Source organism: Aplysia californica, unplaced genomic scaffold (assembly GCF_000002075.1).
Source record: "Aplysia californica isolate F4 #8 unplaced genomic scaffold, AplCal3.0 scaffold00269, whole genome shotgun sequence".
Taxonomy (NCBI): Eukaryota; Metazoa; Mollusca; class Gastropoda; order Aplysiida; family Aplysiidae; genus Aplysia; species Aplysia californica.
In genome coordinates, this window is record NW_004797539.1 from 257,814 (window position 1) to 279,888 (window position 22,075).

General features: G+C 41.1%; 2 protein-coding genes across 3 annotated transcripts in view; both read right to left on the reverse strand.

The window, feature by feature from the left end:
- The window catches only part of LOC101851874 (E3 ubiquitin-protein ligase UHRF1), a 34,549-nt gene extending 25,396 nt beyond the window's left edge, over nt 1-9,153 (reverse strand). For both annotated transcript variants that reach the window (XM_005101038.3, XM_005101037.3), the window contains exons 1-4: nt 8,794-9,153; nt 1,872-2,066; nt 1,214-1,282; nt 612-952 (exon numbers count right to left, since the gene is read on the reverse strand). In XM_005101038.3, the coding sequence (XP_005101095.1) occupies nt 612-952; nt 1,214-1,282; nt 1,872-2,066; nt 8,794-8,946 (758 nt within the window). In that variant the 5' untranslated portion in view covers nt 8,947-9,153. The remainder of the gene's footprint in view (nt 1-611; nt 953-1,213; nt 1,283-1,871; nt 2,067-8,793) is intronic.
- Nucleotides 9,154-19,084: 9,931 nt separating this feature from the next.
- LOC106012128 overlaps nt 19,085-22,075 on the reverse strand; it is a gene marked incomplete in the record, with an annotated part of 23,814 nt that continues 20,823 nt past the window's right edge. The window contains 1 exon segment of the mRNA XM_013084032.2: nt 19,085-21,852. Within this exon segment, the coding sequence (XP_012939486.1) occupies nt 20,096-21,852 (1,757 nt within the window).

Genomic DNA, 22,075 nt, shown 5'->3' on the forward strand with positions numbered 1-22,075 from the left:
TTCTCCTTTGATTCCACCCTTAGCCCCCACCCACCATCGACTGACCGTACGATCAGGGCGGCAGGCATTGGTCAATCTAATTTCACACCTTTGGCTTCTGGCTACTCAGGAAAGTTTCGGTAGTGGCTCGCTACTCGAGCACTCTCACGGGAAGTCGTGAGATTTCACACCCACACTACCCTGACCATCTGCATCGCTCAGGGCTCACATGATGGGTAACATCTACCCCCAAATTGCACCCCTACTCCCCTTCTTCGCCTAGCGGCATGGCCATAGTGTTAAGTTTAAAGCCGGCAGAACCAAATTTGCGAGTTTTGTTTCAAATCAGGGTTGAGCAAGCAAAGCATTTTCCTTCTTAGACAGGTGAAACCCTCGAAAGGGAGCGGATTTTTCTTTCCATTTCCGCGTTGGACAGGTTTCCATTTTATACAGGTAATTAAAGAGGAAAATATCAAGGGGGGAGCGGGGAGATTCCGTTAAGACAGGTTTCCGTTAAGGCGGGTTCAACTGTATAAAAGTGCACAGTACATCATACAAATGCAAGTTCTTGAGGGATTATCCAAACTGTAAAACTTATCTTTTAAATCTAAAGCAATTGAAAGCATACTTACTTTTCAAAACATATATGATATGAAAATCCATCTGGAACACCTTGATGAGGAAATTTTGGCACTTCACTAGATGAATTTGATGATGATGCATTTCCTGAAGGCGAAAGAGTGTCAGTCACCACTTTATCACTAGAACCTCCAAACTCCATGGGTTCATCAGTACTCTGAGCACAATTGTCTTTTGAAGTCTTTTCTGCAGCAATGTGAGATTTCAAGGGATTAAAAGAACTATTCTCTAGTCTTTCTCTGATCTTTTCATGATAGCCTTCTTCCACCTTGACAATTTTTGCTTCAAACCATGCTCCCATCGTGACATCACGAGCATCAATAATATCGTCAACCTGAAAGCAGAATGAAAGGAAAGAGAAATAAAAGGCTGAAAAAGAAATGCAGACTTTTATAAACTCATTACACGTTATAACAGCATCAAGACCCTTCTGTAACATATCGTTTCCGTTGTGATAAGACTGGGTAACTCCATATAAAAGAGTAAGTTTTACAGAAGCAAGAAACTTACTTAATTTCCTCCTGCAGAAACCTGGCAGCCAGCAGGTATTCAAATTAATTTGAGAATTGTTTTTTAAAAGTTTTACAATTCATACCTTATAAATGTTTCTGCAGTCGCCAAGAACTACCTGGCTTGTGGATGCTTGGAGCTCAGCTTCATCAGGCTGCAAAAATGAAGAAATAAACCTCAATTATAGTCAAAGGAAGAAATGTAAAGTAAACTTTATCCAAGAGTATCTAATTACATTAATCTTTCAATTTCATCACACTGACTGGAATTCAATCCATGGGTGACAGTCAATCCGAGGGTTAAATTTACCCAGATTATAAGACCTGCCTTTTATGGTTCTCACTCTACAAATATATGACAGGTCTTGTCTTCTATAAAAAAAAGACCCTTATATTTATTACTAAATTCCCCAGCCCATCTGTCATAAATGAATCATTCCTATCACAGGGGGTTCAATGGTCAGTACACCTTTCAGTAAGCATGCCTCACTCTGAGCCAATGAAATTGTTTATTCAAACCCACAATTACATATTTTCACACCTTCACAGAGATACTTTCTTGGCAAGGTGATTTTTTAGACAAGTGCATGTAAAAAAAAGATCAAATGTCATTTCATTCTCATATTTTCTACCATAGCATGTCGGGATATTATACATTCATTGCAGTCTTCCCACAGGCGCAAAAACACTTTTTTAGATTCAATAGACAAGACATTTTTTAAACTGATAAAAGACTATTTTCACCTCTTTATTCTCTTTGTCAGAAATGCTCCCATCATCTGAGGCAGGCTTCTCACAACTTGCACTTGCATCTTCGACTGAATCTTTAGTTTCAGAGTCAGACTTCTGGGAATCAGCAGACACATCCTTTCGCACCAGGAGTTGAATAAGATCATTCAGGCCAACATCATAATCAAAGAGTGAATGGCCATCTTCCATCTGCAGACAAAATTAAGGATAAAAGAAAGGTTATTATATTAATATATAAATAACTCATTTCCTGAAAAATAAAAGCAGTCACTGAGACATTGTTCTTTTCGATGAATATTCAAACTTTGTGAATGGAAAAGACTGTCTTTTCATAACCATCCATAAGTGCGGGAAACAATTTGGTGATCATGTGACTATTAACACAACCAAAGTCAAAGCCTGCTCATTGGAAGTTAATGAGGAGTCTCCTGGTGAAATCACATAGATAGTCTGCAGTCCATCCAATGAAATTGGCTCTTTGTAAATAAAAGTTCATTACTCATCATCACTATCACTATCCCTAAAAGCAAAAAAAATTAAACCATCATCCAACAAATCAATCTTATATAAGGCCATTTCGGACAAAGCCAAATTCTAACCTAGGACCATTCATTGTCGGTTTTTATTTCAGTTATATATATCATTAAGTTGACCTAGTTCTAATGAATGAAGATTAGATTAACCCTGCCACAAGTTAATTACTGCCACACCTGCTTTTATAATTCAGACTCGCAATGACCTGCTTAACAAAAACTTCACTTTATTTTTGGTAATTTTTAAACCATCTTGTGCTGTTTTCTGAAAATTTTCTTTCTATATCAGTTTTTATGTTATATGCAAATTTCACCTTAAAAACCATTGCAAACCTTGACTATGAGAAATTGATGTTTTCATTCTACTTTACATTATTATATTGTCTTTATCTCTGAGGGGGGTAACCACTATGCTGGGACCCTCTTTTGGTACAAAACCTAATTAAGTGACATACATCACTAAATTGGTCATTAAATTAAAACAAGAGAACCTATCACTCCCAGTAAAAGAGACCTGTTTTCAGCGATTGCCGAAAAGTAACTTGACATCAAATGTGAAGTAGGTCTTGTCGTATGGATGTGAGATATGGAACGCATCTCAAGACTTGCATAAAAAAGGATCCAGATTTTTTTCTTGAACAAGAAAAGTCTTTACTAAGGAAGTTACAGAAGATAAGATGGACAAACAGGGTCACCAACAAGATAGTATTAAGAAGAATGAGACAGAACCCAGTCAGAGATGAGGTGGGAAGAAGATGGTGGCGATGGCTGGGTTGGAATACTCTCAGGAAGTCAAAGTCAAGTTGCTGCATAACAAGGAAAGTGTTAGATTGGAACCCACAGGTTAAAAGATCAAGGGGAAGACTGCGACGAACCTGGAAAAGAGTCACAGAAATAGATATACAGAAAAGTGGGGAGACATGGAATGACATCAAGCCGCTAGCCCAGGAAGGGAAAGGTGGGAAGTGTAATTGTTCCTGGCCTATATCCTGATCCAGGGTGAGAAAGGCAATGATGATGATGAATTTTACTTTAAAGTTGTCCAAAAGGAATATGCCTGAGCCGCTCCGAGCTGCTGGGAGCAGCTTGCCTGAGATAACGAGTTAAAAGCAAATGCATTAGGCAGGCTACATTTCTACACTAAGTGTATGATTTCATCCTCATTAAAAGGACAAAGCCACTTGGATAAGTTTTTAAAAAGTGGGAGAGGGGGGTTTCTGGGGAACATAAAAAATTCCAGAATTTTACCATAATTTGGGAGGTGTTTGTGTTGAGGAATGTTGAATGCAACCAGTGCAAAGTAAAGTCTAGTAAAGTTTCAAAATGTGGGAATCTTCCAGATCTGCACATTTTATTCTCATATAATTCAGTCATCTCTTTTATTCAAACTAGGCCTCAGTTATAAAATATACGAAGTGACTATTTCTCCAACGCTCGAGAAAATAAACTGGACCTGTATTTCTCCAAAACGGTTTCCGTTCTCGAGATTTTTTGGTTATTTGTGAGATTTAGGCGTCATCTTTCATTCTGCCATTCTGCGAGGAATGGGAAGAAACATTTTTTGCATCGAATTCAATTTCAAGAGCTAGAGATTTTTTAAAGTCTAAAGTGGCTGGGGCAACGTTCCCGGACTACCCCATTTGAAAATGTCTTCAAAAGGAACGCTGCAAGAAAACAAGACTGCACAACTTTGGCAGTAACCTATTTTGCATTTAGTCACACCTAAAGCAAAAACTTACATCCATAAAAGCAAAAAAATCCCTCCACCCCCCCTTTACACACACGCACGCGCGCCACTCCATTCGTAAATACGAAAACTGTTCGGAGAAATAGAGTTCAAGTTTATTTTCCCGATCATTCGGAGAAATAGAGCAAGCCTAAAGTATATTACAGGGAGCCCAAACTCAACCCCTTAACCCTTGGCCGCTACATGATTTGTCATTATTACAGAGTCCACTAGATCTAGTAAATCATTCATACACAATGTTAAAAAAAAATTGCATGCAGATCAAGAGGATTCAAAAGCAGCTGTTTTGAGGGAAGGGTGTCGGGACATGCGACTAAACGTAGAACGACGCACCTGCCTAATTGGCGGCTACTTTAAGTAATTATGTGATGTCATCACATCCTGGGATACCCACATACTATTTTTATGTTTGTTTTTGTAAAGTGTTTTACGGCGCATACAACTGCATAAGGTCATATGAGCGCGCAGGACACACCTAATATTTTCAGTTGGTAGGAAATTTGGAATTTTGCCCTGGTGGTGGCCGAAGCCTACTACGATTTTAGACCACCAAGGGATCTTTAACGTGCGCAACTTGCACACGGGACCTCCAAGATTTTTCGCCCTTGTCCGAGAAGGCTAGGTGTAGACCTTTCCTACCATAAGACAGAAGATCAGGGGTGTGGCAGAAAGACAGCAGTAAGGAGGAGCCAAGGAGTAGCAGTAGAAAGGCTGCAGAAAGAGTCAGGAGCCCAGAGGAGGGGGCAAAGGAGGTGAAGGGGTGGGGGCAGAAAGTGGAAATGAAAGCAGACAACAGAACATTGCTAGAGAGCAGGAAAGGAGGTGAAAGGAGACAAATTTAGAGAAGAAAATTTTTCGGTCGCTACCCGCATTCGAACTCGGGACCTTTGAATGAGAGGCCAACAACTTAACCTCTAGGCCACGAGAGCCCCCATATATACTATTTATTAAAAGGCCAAGGAGATACCAAAGATTGTGTAGTAGAGAATCTTATGTTGGGTCAGTGGCTTGACGTATTATCCGTACTAATGTGTTTCGCACGGTAAATTTCACACTTGCGACTTACTGCAGCCCGTCAGCCATGCTCTACTGATTGGCTACAAGGTTTCCGGTATGTTAATATTTCGAAATTCTGGTACGGAAGTGAATCATGATGCTTGAAATTGAAACACGGTAACGCAAAGACAATAAAATGCGCGAAAATTGCCATAAAGACGCCAGAAGATTAACCGCCACCTCTCCGGGCGCGATAAACAATGCACAGAAGAGATAAAGGCAGCAGCATCATCGGAGCACCGTATCATCACATTACCGGTATCCCTGTAAAAACATAGCACCAAAGCATCGTGCCATCAAACATTCAGAAACCTACACGATCTTTGGTGCCATGCGATAGAGATAGTAGGAGGATTTGGCCTTAGAATTACTCTAAATCTAGATCTAGAGATTCTAGGCTAGATCGGTAGCAAAAAATATGTCACATAGGTTGGCCCCCTAGAGTAATAGATCTAGAATCTAGATCTAGAAGATCTAGTTAGGCAACAGCGCTTTTTCGGTAGTCTCCACCCTGCAATTGTTATTTGTGGGTTTTGGCCCCAAGAGTGGGGGTTTCAGGGGGGCTTGCCCCCCCTGCCCCCCCGCACCTAATTTATAAGGTGGGGGAGTATCCATGCCCCCCTGATTTTACCATAATTTGATGTTTTGCAGAAGTTAGGTTTGATATCTTAGCTCGCCATGCATCAATGGTATAGATCTAGAATCTAGTTCTATCTAGATGTAGATCTAGGCTCAAATAAGGGTGGCGGAACTACCGAAAAAGCACCAATGCAACTGCATGTGGGAACTCCTTGAAAATATTAGGCCTACAGTACAGTCAGTGTCTTCTCAGAACCTAGACAAGACAGGGTAGGAAGACAGCCTAATACAGTCAAACCTGCCTTAACGGAAACCTGTCTTAAAGGAATCTCCCCGCTCTCCCCTTGATACAGTCGAACCTGCCCTGACGGCCACCTCATAGATAAGACGGCCACCTGTACAAACGGCCACTTTCCATTCCCCCCCTTGCGTTTTTTCTATATAATTTAACTGTGTAAAACGGGCACCTGTCCACGCGGCCGCGGCCACCATATTTTAACACACAGGTCACCTTAGTGACTTCATTTTACGTTTTGTCATAAATTGTGCATTGGCCCCCTGGCGTTGTGGGCGAGCCGTCATAATTCAATCACCTGTCGTTGTTGTTCGGTAGTCCCTCCAACCGATCATGTCGTGTAGGCCCCTCCCACTGTTGACCAATAGCTACCAATTTTCAGCTGCTGGTGAGGTAAGCGTGTGATCCCTCATAACCCATAAATAAGCCTCGCCCAGAACTCATACACAAATCTTAAGTGAGATGAGTGGTCACTGTTTACAGAGTCTGTAACAAAGTAACAAAGGACGTCAACATGAACTTGTTACAGAAGCGTAGCTCGTTCTCCGACCCATGTGTTTGTTTTAACATGGCACTCGGTCTTCCTTGTCTGATACATTTCGTTTTATTGTCACCCTTGTGCAAAATCAGCGACAAAAAAAAAATTACAAACAAAATACAAACCAACAACAACAACACCAACAAAGACAACATAATGGGCTACTTTCGATTGGGGCCTCAGATGGGAATGGTTTGTTTTCTTTATCTTGATCAGTCCTACCTAAGACGGCCACCTGTCTTATACGGCCACTTTTCTCCTTGACAATGGGTGGCCGTCTTACACAGGTTTGACTGTATTTTCCTCTTTAATTACCTGTATAAAACGGAAACCTGACCAACGCGGAAACAGAAAGAAAAATCCACTCCCTTCCGAGGGGTTCACCTGTCTAGACGGAAAATGCTTTGCCCGCCCAGCCTTGATTTGGAACAAAACTCGCAAATTTGGTTCCGTCGGTTCTAAACTTAACGCAATGGCCATGCCGCTGGGGGAGGAAGGGGAGTAGGGGTGCAATTGGGGGGTAGATATTACCCCATCATGTATGTGAGCCCTGAGCGATGTAGATGGTCAGTGTAGTGCGGGTGTGAAATCTCACGACTGGCCGTGAGAGTGCTGGAGTAGCGAGCCACTTCGGAAACTTCCCTGGATAGCCAGGCCAAAGGTGTGAAATTAGATTGACCAATGCCTGCCGCCCTGATTGTACGGCCAGCCGAGAAGAGTTCTTCGAATCGTTGTTACATGACGGCCGTGTGGGTTGGCACTGGTGGGTGGGGCTAAGGGTGGAAGCAAAAGAGATGTTCAAACGTTTCGGTTTTTAATTTTAGGCCGTCGTTATTCGGACTCGAGTCCGAATAACATTTTTTCTTTTAACAGATCTAACGTTCCGTGCTTCCAATTTTCCGCCATTTTTTAGTTCCCCCCACACTTTATCTGCCGATCCAATGCACGCCACCTCTTTGATACCCCTCCCCCCCCCCCCCCACGTTTCCCACTTTTTTTGTTGCAGAAAAAGGTAAAATTGAAGATTAGCAGACCACCTGGCATATTATGAGCTGTGTAAAAAAAAAAAAAAAGACCGATTTGTTCAAATACACAAGCCTGTGTCATATCGATTGTTTACCAAGAAAAAGTTGTGTTGCTGTGTAGAGCTGAGCATACGGCAACTTTTGATTCCATAGACCAGCGCACAATTCATTACGTAGATCTACGTCAAGACTAGCTTAATATTGTAATAATGATCAGTTGCCAGGGAGAAAAAGACCGACGCTTATGCGACATTCAAATCCCGGACCAACCGATCGTGCCCCCCACCACCCTCCCCGACACGCACACAGCCACATGTGTGCAGGCCGCCCATCCGACCCCGACACATGCTAACGAGCTATCTTTAATTGCTTCTGATGACCTCTTGATAAATAAACATTTATTAGAAGCGCTATAACTTTTCAGGCCGGCCTCAAATTCATCATAAGATTAAAACTCGGCTCCTGCACAAAACGCCTTTTTGCCCGAAGTGATCCCGGTCTCTACCCAGCCTGAGGCGAGTCACGAGTGAGGCAGGACAGGAAGCCGGATTCACGAGTCACAGGAAGTCAGAAGTGATGTCATGCTGGACAAGAATCAGAGTCCGAATAACATTTTTTCATATTCGGACTCGAGTCCGAATAATCACTTCGTTAATTTTAATAGGTCAAACAGTGGTCCTATGAAAGGCAAACACAGGTGGTAATTGGATTGTAAGACTGACTGCATGTCATAATCAGACAGGATAGCAGTTAAGAGCTGTGAAGTTTTGACCACTGCTTGCCGTCTTACGCAGGTTCGACTGTGTAACGGGGTGCCCATTACGGCAGGGCGGGTTGACCGCCCAACTCTAAAAAAAAGTTGCCTGAAAACAAACGCGTTCGTTTTTAAGTCTATGAGCCGTGCCTGACTCGTTGACTCCATAAGAAACATAGGCGAATGAGTCAGGCAATCAGCCCGACCCGCCGTAATTGCAATGGCAATGGGCACCCCATAAGCTATAAAACCAAGTCTTCCCTCCAGCCTCCAGTCAAGCCTTACCCCAGAACACCGGCTCAATCACTTCATCATACTTCTTGATGTCTGTCTTGACAATCAATTGGATCAATGACTGGTGTTGTTTACAATAAGTCCAAACTAAGTACCTGTTTTCCACGGAAGAAGAGCCTTTGCCTGCATGTTTCTGTTTCGAAGGGCTCGACCAGACGCGTCCGAAGGTCTTCGACTTTGGTAAGCTTGCTCAAGTTGTCAATGCGGACTGTCTTTGCCCCGCTGATGAGACGAACCTGTATCCACATATTGGAACCTGGGTCTTCGGTTCATACAACACTGAGGCGGTAGTTGCAACCTAATGATTCTCCTGTAATTTAGTCCAGACACCTCTAGATGCTCCCACTAAAGCCCTGTGACACACGGCATACAAACGTGCAATTGAAGAAAGAGAAGGTAGAAATAATGAATAAATGAATAGGAAACTCCCGAACGTAGAGTATACCACAGCCCAGCAGTTCCCGCAACGAATTAAATATGCCAGTTTTCGAGCTTTAAAAAACAGCCAAGATTCATAAAGTGTTTTCATATCAAAGCAAATGCTGTCCTTGAGAAGCAAGTCGAAAGCAGTAGTATAAATAAAAATAATTGTGCAATTCTTTCTGACTAAAGAAGTAATTATGCTTCCATAGTTCAAGGTTCAGAAATAGATAAAACAATTAAACATTCAATTTGGCATTTCAGCGTTTACCGGTACTTGGTGGCGGGAATTTTTCCCCGAAGTGGCTGTTGGCTATCTGTACCAAACCGTTAAAGAATTCTGGTTCTTTGTCTACCCCTGCAAAGACACATGTGTGTGTGTGTGTGTGTGTGTGTGTGTGTGTGTGTGTGTGTGTGTGTGTATGTGTGTGAGTGTGTGTGTGTGTGAGTGTGTGGCACGAATTCCGCTCTTTACAGACTTTTTCAATTCGACAACTGAAACAAAATGACGAGGCTCTGAATCGGTCTATCGACAAACCCAAGCGGCGAGAGCAGGGAGAGTTATTGATTTTACCTACAGTGTATTTATTTATTTTTATTATTCGATAATTAAGTCCGGCTTTTAAAAAGAAACAATTATATGTATAAAGATATTCTTTTTTTATTTTCTTGGGAGGAGCTGGGGGGGGGGGGGACGAGTTAAAAAGCTTAAGATTTTTTTTTAATGAAATTCGATTCAACATTTGATTTAATTAGAACAAATGATATAATATCTTGTTCGAAAATTGAAAAATCGGGTAAAAACCTTTATGTTAGATATTCATTTGCAAGTTTCTAGACGTTTTTAATTCTATGACTGTGGAATAATGTACATCACATAACTCTTCTGATTACAATTATGACGAAACCAAAATCAAATACATGGTTAAGTGTAGAGTTCCAGCATTATAAATATACTTTCCTGAAAAACACTGTCTTCAACTTTGATTTAAATTGATAAATTGAATGAGACATTTTAACGTCTAAATCCAAATTGTTCCAGAATTTTGGGGCACAGATGGAAAAGGCCCTTTCACCCAACATTACATTGTCCTGGACCTAGGCATGCAGAGTTGATGTAAAGATCTATAAATCATGATCTGACGAAGGCCTTGGATACCTTCAGTCGGGAAGGCTTATAGAAAATCTTAGCGAAGTACAGCTGCCCACCAAATTTCTTCACTATACGGTTCATCAGTTTCATGAAGGCATGATGGCTAGTGTCAAGAGTAATGACGATTTTTATATTATGTCGGAAGCCTTTCGTATGACAACTGGAGAGAAGCAGGGCTGTATTGGCGCCAATTTTATTCAGTACATGTATCACGTTCTTAGTAACGTTGCATGAAGCAGCCCAGAGATCGCCTGCTGACGTACCCGTTGATCAGGCAGGTACAGACTCGACAGTAAAGTCAAGGATCAATTCTCGCTGGCTACAGGCAAAGACAACAAGCATACAATGCATGTCTGCAAAGTGTTATTTGCATTATTTGGCGTTACTGTGTGTATTACTGCCCACGAAGAAGCCGTTATACAAAACAGTTGATTTCTTTTCTAAGGCATAGATCTATGAGAACTTAGGATTCACAATAAGTACAGCAAAGACGGAAGTTCCCTTCTATCAAATAGGCCTAACTGATGATGCACAGACTCTCCGTCCTGAAGTCAAAATATAGGCCTGCTTAACTCAACAATGTTGACAGCTTCAAATAGTATCTAATTGGTAGTTCACTGTCGTTCCATTCCTGCTTCAATAGAAAAAAGAGCTTTATCTGTACCTATGAATAATTAAATAGCTAGTGCATCCTTTAGAAAACTGGACTGTTGTGGTATCCACACACAAAGTTGAAAGTCAGTCTGTAATGCTGCGGTCTTCTCAACCCTGTTGTACAGTGCCGAGACCTGAACAGTAAACTACAGTCAGGCCAAGAAGCTCAATCATTTCCAGATGAAATGTTATAGGAGAATCCTTAGCATTAACATCGAATGGTAGGGCAACTTAAAAACCAGATCACTGAAGATCTCAAAAGGACAAATGCCGAGAGTTTTCTAAGTCTAAGCTCAAAAGCATTTAACTTCGCTGGGTTGGTCATGTCGTAAGAATGCCTGATTTCAGAATCCCAAAGCAGTAATCTACTGTCGCCAGTGCTACAAAGACAACCTTTAAAAATTGGTGTCTCAGAAGGACTTCAACATGATATGGAGAAGCGCCTAGCAGTTACTAAATGGGTAGTAGGTATGAGGTTTCATGAATAAGCCAAGAGAGAAGCCTGTAGCTAAGCATATCTTCAAGTGGAAATGTAACTTTTAAAGGTACAAAATGTGGAAAACTTCTCGAGATCTCTGCCACAATTAGGTGTCATATGCCATGGCAAAAGTCACAAGAGCCATCTTAGTCTTATCCTTCTGTTCTCTATGTGGATGCATTGGTCATCGCCAGGCATTATCAGATGAACTGCAGTAGTACATGTAGGCTACTTAATTAGGCCTACCATTATTATTATTATTATTATTATTATTATTATTATTATTATTATTATTATCATCATCATCATCATCATCATCATCATCATCATCATCATCATCATCATCATCATCATCATTATCATCATCATCATCATCATCATCATCATCATCATCATCATCATCATCATCATCATCATCATCATCATCATCATCATCATTAATATTAATAATGTTACTCTTACTATTTATTATTATTATTATTATTATTATTATTATTATTATTATTATTATTATTATTATTATTATTATTATTGTGATGTCTTTTGGCATGTGAATTTAAGGTAATGGTATGTACCCGAAGACGCCGCCTTTTCGAAAGCATTAATGTAAACCAACACTGATGCACAACGAGAATTTCTTTTAGAACAGTCCCGTTACTTCAGAAAATTTTTATTCAAGACATAAGCTTACATAGCACCCTCTAAAATAGACTCAAATAGGCAAAGACACTGATATTACCACGGGTATTTTAGACGACGCTAAACCCACACCGTGAGTAGACCAAATAGATTCTATTTTTAAAATACGGAGCAGGGCCATCAATTTTTAAGGCTCGAAGTTTCACTCGAAGTTCAAATGCTCGAACATGTAAGAAAAAATAGCGGGAACGGTTCCCTCATGGCATAGGACTTGTAGGATAAATTCTATGAAAATCTGATTAAATGAAAAAATACCACCAAAGTTCACATTCACATCGGAGAGCTTTGAATAGTTACGCCTTCGATATTAATTTTAGTAGGCTAAGTATTTTACGGCACTCGCATCATAATACGGTCAGATAAGTGCCGAAGGTTAAAGATGTTACGAAAGAATAACAAACAGAAAAAGAAGGATGAGAGATAAGGATGATAGATGTTTGTCAGGGAAGAAGGAGCAGGCCTCAACACTCAACAGAGCACCCCCAACCCCCCGCCACAAAATCCATCCATCTTCTGTCAAAAGCTTGAGAAGGGAGATAGTAAGTGAACTACGAATTCTTGCTGACAGTATTCCTGTAGTTACGTCCCCTTTCCAGAACTGGACCGAACGGAAAACACATGAAGCCGATCTGCCGGGGGGCTAACTCCCTATAACTGGCTCGGCGTTCTATTGACAGCATTAACTACAAACTAGGCAGCAAAGTCAGCATTCACTCAACTGACAGTTTGATGTTGCATGATACACGTACTAAGAAGGCACATCCTGTAACTATCATCACATGGCACATGTACACACCGGTGTCTGTGGTGTCATGGCTAGGCTCTTCGACGACCCATGCAGAAAACTGTTTGATTCCCGTGTGGAAAGTCATTTTATCCAATATATACCAATCAGTTTGTCTGCTTTAGTGCTGTATTCCACTTGACCTAAGTTTGCCTGGACGGACAGGGTCGAACAAGCAAGCCCCCCCCCCCCCCCCCCCCCACCCCCGGGAAAAAATAACATTGTGTCGGTGGCGGAGCTAAACGCTTGCAATCATCAGTGGGGGAAAAGACACAGAAGCCGGGCGCGGAACCAAAATAGTCCAGACAAACAGACTTGCAAGAGGCAGGATGTCTTATTGCACAAAGGTCCGAAAAGCAACGTCCAACTACAAGATAAGCATAAAGGAAGAGCAACTAACGCTGACACCAAGACGGTCAGAGAACAAGAAGGTATAGGCTGACACTGATCATTGGCTACTAATACCAATAGAATGAGTAGTTGAGGGCTGCCACTGGCTGATTTCACTTCTCTTCAGCATTAAACGATCACCTAAGCACAATAATAATACTTCTTTTTCATTGACACTAAGGGAAGGAGGCAGGGGCATCTGGTCAGTGTCCGATGGGCCGCACTGGGATAAAGAGGGACTCTTGGTTGTACTAAAAGATGCCACGAACAACTCTAACCGTAGGAGAGCTTTCGTTTCAAGGTGTCACGTTGAATACTATTCTAGGTTAACTTTGTTTTGTTTTTCTATCTTTAAATGTTTAAAAAATCTGCTTGCAACGCTGAAAAACTGGTAATATCCAAAAGAGCATCATAAAACGCGAAGAAACGACCGGCTAGGCTTTGTACATCTTGTTTCTGAAGTTGGGTTAGATCTGACCTCAAGCGATGCGTTGGAAACTCAAATTGATGACGCAGCAAAGGTGCAGGGACCATAAAGAAGATTCAGTACTCAACTATAGAAAGAAACTACATGCAAATTCATGTTTTGCGTCACTTTGGGTTACATGTTTTAAACCAAATGGTTCGGACATCTCATGCAATTACCAACACACCAACCAGCACAACGTGCCTACATTAAAAAAATTCGACGGCAACAGGGCTAGAGGGCGACCGAGAAAGACCTGGATAGATGGAGTCAGGGAAACATTAACCACCCACGGCATCCCCCTACCCAAGCTCTCCGGCTGGCGACAGAGGGATGTTTCTTTCTTCCCGCGACATCCAAAAGGGTATAAACGGCGGATAAAACTGAAGTAAGATTACAGAAGCTGCAAGTGCTGTGGTGAGCAGCACATCGATCGTTATCTTCACAGATAAATACCATTGCAGTATTCCCGTGAACATTTGGGGTAGACGCTTCACAACAACATGAAACAGTTGGGAACTATCAGAAATCAGAGAAACTAGAAGGTGGTCAAAAGATGTTGCCTTGAAGATTTTAGGTTCATTAAATAATCAAATTTTGGCACGTTTGGTAGAAGTTATTATCAGTCTTAACGCTCAGGCTAAGGTGAAATGATATACATTGGCAGTCTCCTAAAGTTAACAACTGTTCTCACCGCACAAGTCATTGTACCGGTGTCAGGAAATATTCTCCCCCACAAAAGCGCTTTCAAAGTATCTGCAAACTGTGCAACTGGACCTGTTAACAGAGTATAGGATGGTGGAGGAGTTGCTATTGGATATACCGGTCCTATGTGATGACGTCGGAGGTTCGTAGCTGGAAAGTTTATTCAGTGGACGAAGGATACACTGGAGGAGAGCGAGTCAGGTATTTTTGTGGAAGAGTCGTCTCTCATAACATGACAAGGAAGGCACAGACTCATAGATGACGAACTGTCCACAGATGAGGCTACACCAGCTTCTGACCCGTTAATAAAGCAACGTGTTGAAAAGTACAATCAAATTTTAATTATGGACGCTTCTGAACAGCGTTAAGCAAAGATTAAGCAGCTCGGCAAAACCAAAGGTGTTTGCTGAGCCCTCATCTCTTCACCCACGAGGCTATGGAAGTGCTGCAAAAGCAAAATACGTACATAATGCCTATAGTGAGGTTTGATAATGGTGTCACTGCAGAAGAATTGCAGACAGAAGTGCGAGGTAACAGAGAACAACACACAGCATTGAAACAGTCATTCGTAGATGTTTATGCAGTGGAGGAGGACAGGTACAGCGACGGCCAATCTGAAATGAGTGAGGTCCTTTTCAAGCATTGTAGTGTGGTCAGTTCTTTCTACAAATACATAAAGCATATGCAAAGCCTGCCTCCTCCCCTCCCACTTTTTTCTGTTACAAGGTACACCTCAAGCTGAACCTCTTCGGTGATGCCCACACAAACGCTGACCCTGCCAACAAGAAGCTACATTATCTGTACTAACTTTACTAACCCTGACTGTGTCACGATTTTCATGAAGAATTTTTTTCGTTTCCGATGTTCAATGACATAAGCACATCTTAAGGTGTTCACATAATAATGTTTGTGCAGTCTGTGGAAAAGGAGATTCCAACCAAACCTGACAATGGTGATATCATTGATGCTGTTTCTTCCATAAGCAAAGAACTTCACAGGCGTCTACTTTCTTTGGTGTACTACATGTATAGGCTAACTTGTTCTGTTAGAAATAAGTTTGTTTTGATAGTGTGTGTGTGTGTGTGTGTATGTGTGTGTATGTGTGTGTGTGTGTGTGTGTGTGTGTGTGTGTGTGTATCTCACACCACCCCCCCCCCCTTCCTTGAAGAGCAACAAATGAACATGTTTGTCCAGATTTGTTGACTTTTGTAAGGAAAATACCCGAACCGGTTTTAAGACCCCGTCCACCTCCAAAAGCAGGCTAAGAGCAACTTCCAAATTTTCTAAGGACATTCATGTAAAGTATTAAAGTTACATCTAGTAGTTCTAGCGGCACCTGAGGCGATTTTGCTTTCCATGTATGAACATGAATAACGCGCATGTCTGCTAGGATTTGTGTCTGAATCAGCCCAAATTGGCCTTCACAGGCAGGGTCCAAGCAAAGATTGTCTTGAGCTCAGTAGCAGACAATCATTTGTCCAAACAACCCGCAAACAAAAACTATGCATATTGCGTCGATATTGGCGCTAAACATCAAAATCTCTCCCCTAAGAACTATTTATATACGATCAAATTATGTCAAAGATTAATCTGTATTTTTCAGAGAAAAAAAAAACAATCTGAAGCAAAAAGAGACTGGATTAAAAGAGAGGGATTCTTGACTTTTATTATTGAAATGAAACATAAACGAATGTTCAAAATAGAAGCATTTTCTTTTAACATAATTTAATTTTGTTCTGTAGGATTCATCATATAAGAATCCTTGAATCGCCATTGATTCCGCTGCACATCCATGGTCTTTTGATTCTTTAATAATGTGCTCTGTAGCTTGTAGTTGGAATGTGCAGTTTTGAATCTATTCTCTTCATAAAACCTACATGAACAACGCACACACATGTATGTGCAAGCACTTTTATTGCCACGATATCTGTTTTTACTTTCAGACAATGTCAAATAAATATATTTCTTCATAGAAAGAACAATTCAAATAACACGAATAAATTAGCATAGCCCTCACGGGGGCTAGTCACACAGCCAATGAAATGTAGTATCTCGATCAATCAATAACTCAATATTAAATAGCTTAAAACATGTAGCGTTTTTCTCCTTTTTTTGGTACAACATAATGCATAGGTTGCTTTTTTTCAATTGGAAAGTAGTAAAGAAATCACAGTCTTACATCAAATGCAAATTGAGCATCAAACAACAAGGTTGCAATCCTGCAGCAGAAATAATCCATCCACACACACACACATTCAGAAGACTGACAAGTACCATACTGCATCAAATGGTGATTAAAGTGTTGATACCTGTTTTGCCAGCTTAGTGTTTACAAAAATAAATAAAGCAATTAATGCTGCATACACATCGGTGGTAAATTGAATGTACAAAATGTACATAGCGAGCAGAGTGCTATCGTATACAAGCTCCAATTTCCGACTTTTGTGAGTTTCTGTCACGGCTGCCATTTTAGAAAATATTTTTTTTAAAGCTCAAAATCATTACTCTTTGTGCTTCTTGTCTAAAGAACTTCAGCTTTATTTTGATGTAACTCTCGTTTTCGCTATTGGACATTCAGTGCTTTCAAATAAAGTTAGCGCCAAAACCGGGAGAATGGAGTTATTACAAGATAACACTAAGCTCGCAACTTCTGTAATATTTTATGACAGAAAAGCAAACAAATAAACAAACGAACAAACGAAAATGAAATCCTGGTACACACATACACACACACACACACACACACACACACACACACACACACACACACACACACACACATACACACACATACACACACACACACAAACACACACACTCATATATATATATATATATATATATATATATATATATATATATATATATATATATTATGTATACACACACATACACACACACACACACACACACACACACACACACACACACACACACACACACACACACACACACACACACACACACACACACACATATTGTACTATTATGTAAAGTCAGCACTCTAAGGAGGTGCCTTTGGTCGTCAAGCCGGACTTTGGTAGTTTGTCCTAGCTTGGGGTCTCCTATAATAAACATGGAATGGTCAGCATTATTCAATCACTTTTATATGGACTCTCGGGTTCGAGTAAACACTTAATAAAACTTCAAGTTGTCTTCAGTTTTACCAGCGATCCTAATAATAATAGGTGCTATAGATACCGGGGCCTGGCGCAATGGCTAGGGCCTTCTGCCTTTGTACGCAGAGGACATTTCAATTCCCATGTAGATATATTATGTAGAGTATCTCTGCCTGGCTTGGGGATACTGTATCCCACTCAGCTTGACAGGCAGGATTGTTTGTAGCAGCCCGCCCCCTGAAGAATCTAGATTGTGTCGACTGGGGTGCAAAAAATTTAATCAGTCAAAATCAGTAACAGGATAATAAGCATTCAACAAATGTACTCTCCTTGGCATTGAGTAGGTGAGTGTATTTATAGAAACTTTAAATAGAGGCAGGAGTCATATAGCACAAAGCCGTTGAAAGGATATATTTATCAGGAAATAACAATGCTCTTTCATATCGTCCACTCTCTATTGACAATAGTACAATGAATCATCGGGTCACGAATAGCTCAAACATAAATTATGACACCCCTGATAATGTTTTCGATATGAATATGCACGTGGAGTGGAAAAGAGATTCATTTATGCTGAATATATTCATTGCATTATAATAGTGGCCTCATAACTATTGTTATAATAATTATTGACTTAATAGAATTCTTTTTTTTAAAGCTTACGTGCTGTACAAGGTTATCGAACGGGTTTTTTTATGTACTCAAATACACGTTAACCTATCGTGTAACATATTTTTGTCAGGAGGAAACTCGTAAAACACTGCCTCTCCAACTCACATAGATTATTTATTGGTGGTCTCATTCAATCTAAATTACTTCTAAATTTAAAGGCTTTTGGACTGATGACCTAGAGATTAGACAGAATTTGGAAGCTAAATTGCTGGGGGGGGGGGGGGCAACAAAAACAACATCCCAGCTTGCATACACCCAGTTTATCAAACAATGTGAAATCTTACAAAACCTGGGGATTCTCGTGTGTGAACAACCAGAACAAAGCCAGATACTGGTTTTCTGACCTAAAGCAACTGTATTTGGGTGACAATTTAGAGCCCTGAAAAATAGATATACGCTTTACTGATGGTTTTTCACTACGCATGCACATTTTAAAAAAGAAATAGTATCAACTTGATCATCCAATCTTTGGATTATATTTTTAGACTAAAGGCGATACTTTATTATGATATGAAGGAACAAGGTGCACAGTTATGCCTTCAACAATCTGGAAACACAAGTTATGATTAGTACACGAAGATGTTTTCTTTTTTAAAAAGATTTCTTTAATTGATAATGAAAGCTGAAATGTTCAATAATACTACAAACCTACACGCTCATCCATACACATACACACGCGCTCGAGCGCGCACACACATACTTATATACATAAACACGCACACACTCACACGTGTGTGTATATTATGTGTGTGTATGTATATATGAATGTGTTTGTGTGTTTGTGTGTGTGTGTGTGTGTGTGAGAGAGAGAGAGAGAGAGAGAGAGAGAGAGAGAGAGAGAGAGAGAGAATTTTGTTGGGCATGATGTATGACAACGAGAGTGCAATTTAGTTTCAGCGCTAAATGTATAGCATACTCATTAACATAAAAAGGGAATAAACAATTTGATACTGTTCTTAAATTCATCAAGTCTCTATGGATGAGTGATCGTTATTTCAAATCAACAATAGATGTCATAATGAGGCCAGGTTAAGAAATTGATAAAATTTAAATTGATAACAAAATTCACACATGTACGAAATCATACATTATGATTGGTAAAGTATTTAAGTGGACAATAAGTAGGAGAGCCAGTCTATAAATATTTGGCTGATACAACTTGATTTTCTTTCAGCTTACCGCCTTAGATGTTACAATGGATGTACGTACGTGAATGCTGTAACTCGTGGCAAATTACAAAAGAAGACAAAAAAGTAGACTACATTAACTGTCTCAGACAAATAAACAATGACTGTTAGATAGGTTACCAGGCTGATTATAAACAAGTCATAGAAAAAGAATATTTTAAAAGATGATTACTTTAGCATGTAAGTACAGGCCTACAAACAGAAACAGACGTGTACAACCAGAGAAAACAATAAGACATTTTTTTAAGGGGGAGATGCAAAAACAGGAAAATATATGCTTATTCTGTAATATTCCACAGCCAGTTGCCGATCTGGGTCCACACAGCCAGATCATTCGATAAGAACGGTCTCTGGCCTATGTATAGTTCTTAGTTATTAAGCGAACAATACATGATCTATCTTACATTGGAAGTTTTTTGTCATCCATTTGTGAATGGGAAGCTTTTTCTAAGCCTCCTGAAAAGAGCTGGACTGTCATTGTGTATTTAATCTTTCCTGGCTACAAGACCTCCAAGCTGACACCAAAAGTCTGTGATTGATCCTTGGCTCTAAACTGAAAAGAAAACCCAAGACTGAGGACTCCCGAGGAAATTATTTGTTGTCGACCTCAAGGAGAAACGCCCGTATTATTAACCTCGAAAAGAAAGTACATGTACGATGCACGTAGTATTCACCACCGTGGCGGACTGAGAGTTCTCATGAGTCTGCTATTGTCAACAGGAAAACGCCTGACATCGGACAGCCGCGAGCCTGGCTTGGTCCGACGTGAAAGACGCCCGCCGTGAGCCACTGGGAGACTCCTTACGTAGAGCGCTTGACCCGGATACAGCAGCAAATTGTTCAGTTTCGTGTTGTTAGGATCGTTCAGCCACGGTGCCTCTCGGTGTTTTTCCCGGCTCACACGGTCCATCAGGCTGGCTCTGTCTTCCTGAACGGGCACCAGTGCTTGTCGGATGTTGACCAATTCGTCCCTCTGGTCACGGAGGTCCTGCTCCAGCCGCTCGCAGTCGTCCTGGAGTTTATTGGTGCTGTGGATTACACTGGGCCGGACGTACATTTCCACATTCAGGTCGTCTGCTATTAGGTCTCGCTGATATCCCAGAGTTGCCAGTTTGCGTTCAGTCAGAAAACGTTGGAGTTTATTTGACTCGAAACAGTACTTAAGTCTGTGCATTTCTCTCAGGTTTCGACTTTTTACCACCTCCGCCAGTCTGGGGGCAAAGGTTTCTCTTTCTTTATTCAACTTATCCAGCTTTTTACGCAGTTTATCGATATGGCTCTCTAAGTTGAACACGTTGAAGGTCAGTTTGTCCGGACGCCCTTCCTTCTCCATCAAACGACTTAGCTCATTTGTTTCCCTTTCGAGCTTCCGTTCACCCCTGGCAATGTTGTCTCCCAAACAGGCTAACCGTTCCTTCAATTTTTTCTCAATGCCAGATAACTTATCCAGTTTAACGCCAACATCTTTCGTTCTCTGGTCGTCAAGATCAAGCCAGCGGTTGGCCAGCCAAGCCGCCTTTTTCAGCTTGACTAAGATGTCTGGTACTAGCCTTATGAGGTTCTCAGTACCAAAGTCCATGTCAAGATGCTCCACCATCTTTCCACTTTCTTCGCTGTAGAATTCTGGATCGATCTCGTCCTCTTCGTCAAAGAGGTACTCTAGCTGATCTTTGACGAAGGACAAACGTTGAGCGATTTTGTCCATGTCCGACGTGTCATAGATTGACTTAATGTCTTTGTACTCCTTGCTGAGCTGAAGCAGCGAAGCTTTTGACTGTTTCTGAAGCTGAGCACAATCGCCTACACTGTCACAGTCCGCCTCGTCAATCGTGCTCATGCTCTCACTCCCAGAAAACTGACTCAGTTTGGAGAAAGCCGAAGACATCGTATTAGTCCTACCCGTAGCGATGAGAAAGTTGTTATCATAAAAGTATTTGTACAAAGGTGAGAAAATTTTATCGTTGAAGTTCATGTAAAGTTCTTGCAAGTAATCCATAAAGTCAAAGAACCAAACAAAGTACTGTACACTACGAGTTGCCATCGCACACTGAGAAGCTTGAGCGAAATAGAGCGAGCCGTCCTGACGGAGCGAAGCACGACGTAGTACTTGCTGAACTGTGGATCTCAGCCGAGAGATTGTGAAGTTTGGGAGTTCTCTCTTCAACGCCTCCTCTACGTCAAGCTCAGAGAAGACTTCCCGAACCTCGGGCGTCTTAGAACCAGTCTCTGAAGATCGCCTGTCTTCAACAGTCCTGTTTTTCGTGTGAGGCTTTAGAGCTGACAGTGAAGTGAGGATTCTCAGGCAGGCCAAGGTCAGTTCAGGTTTGAAGTGGTCAAAGCAGAGCAGGACTTTCTGTTGGAAAGCGACGACCAGTTTGTGCATCATCTGGCTACGTTGAGATTCGTCCAGCAGCAAAAGACGCATCTGAGAATGGAAATAATATGTGTCGTTAAGTAAGAGTTGTTATATGATGCAGACTGTCATGTCCAAATTGTGTTAGATGTCAAATGCGCTGGCTTTGAAGGTATCTACGTTTGCGAGCTTTAAGCAAGTTGATTTTTGTGAATGCATGTGTGCTTGTCTATGTGAAAATTGTGTGGGTGAGTGCATGTGTGTGTGTGTGTGTGTGTGTGCGTGCGTGTGTGTGTG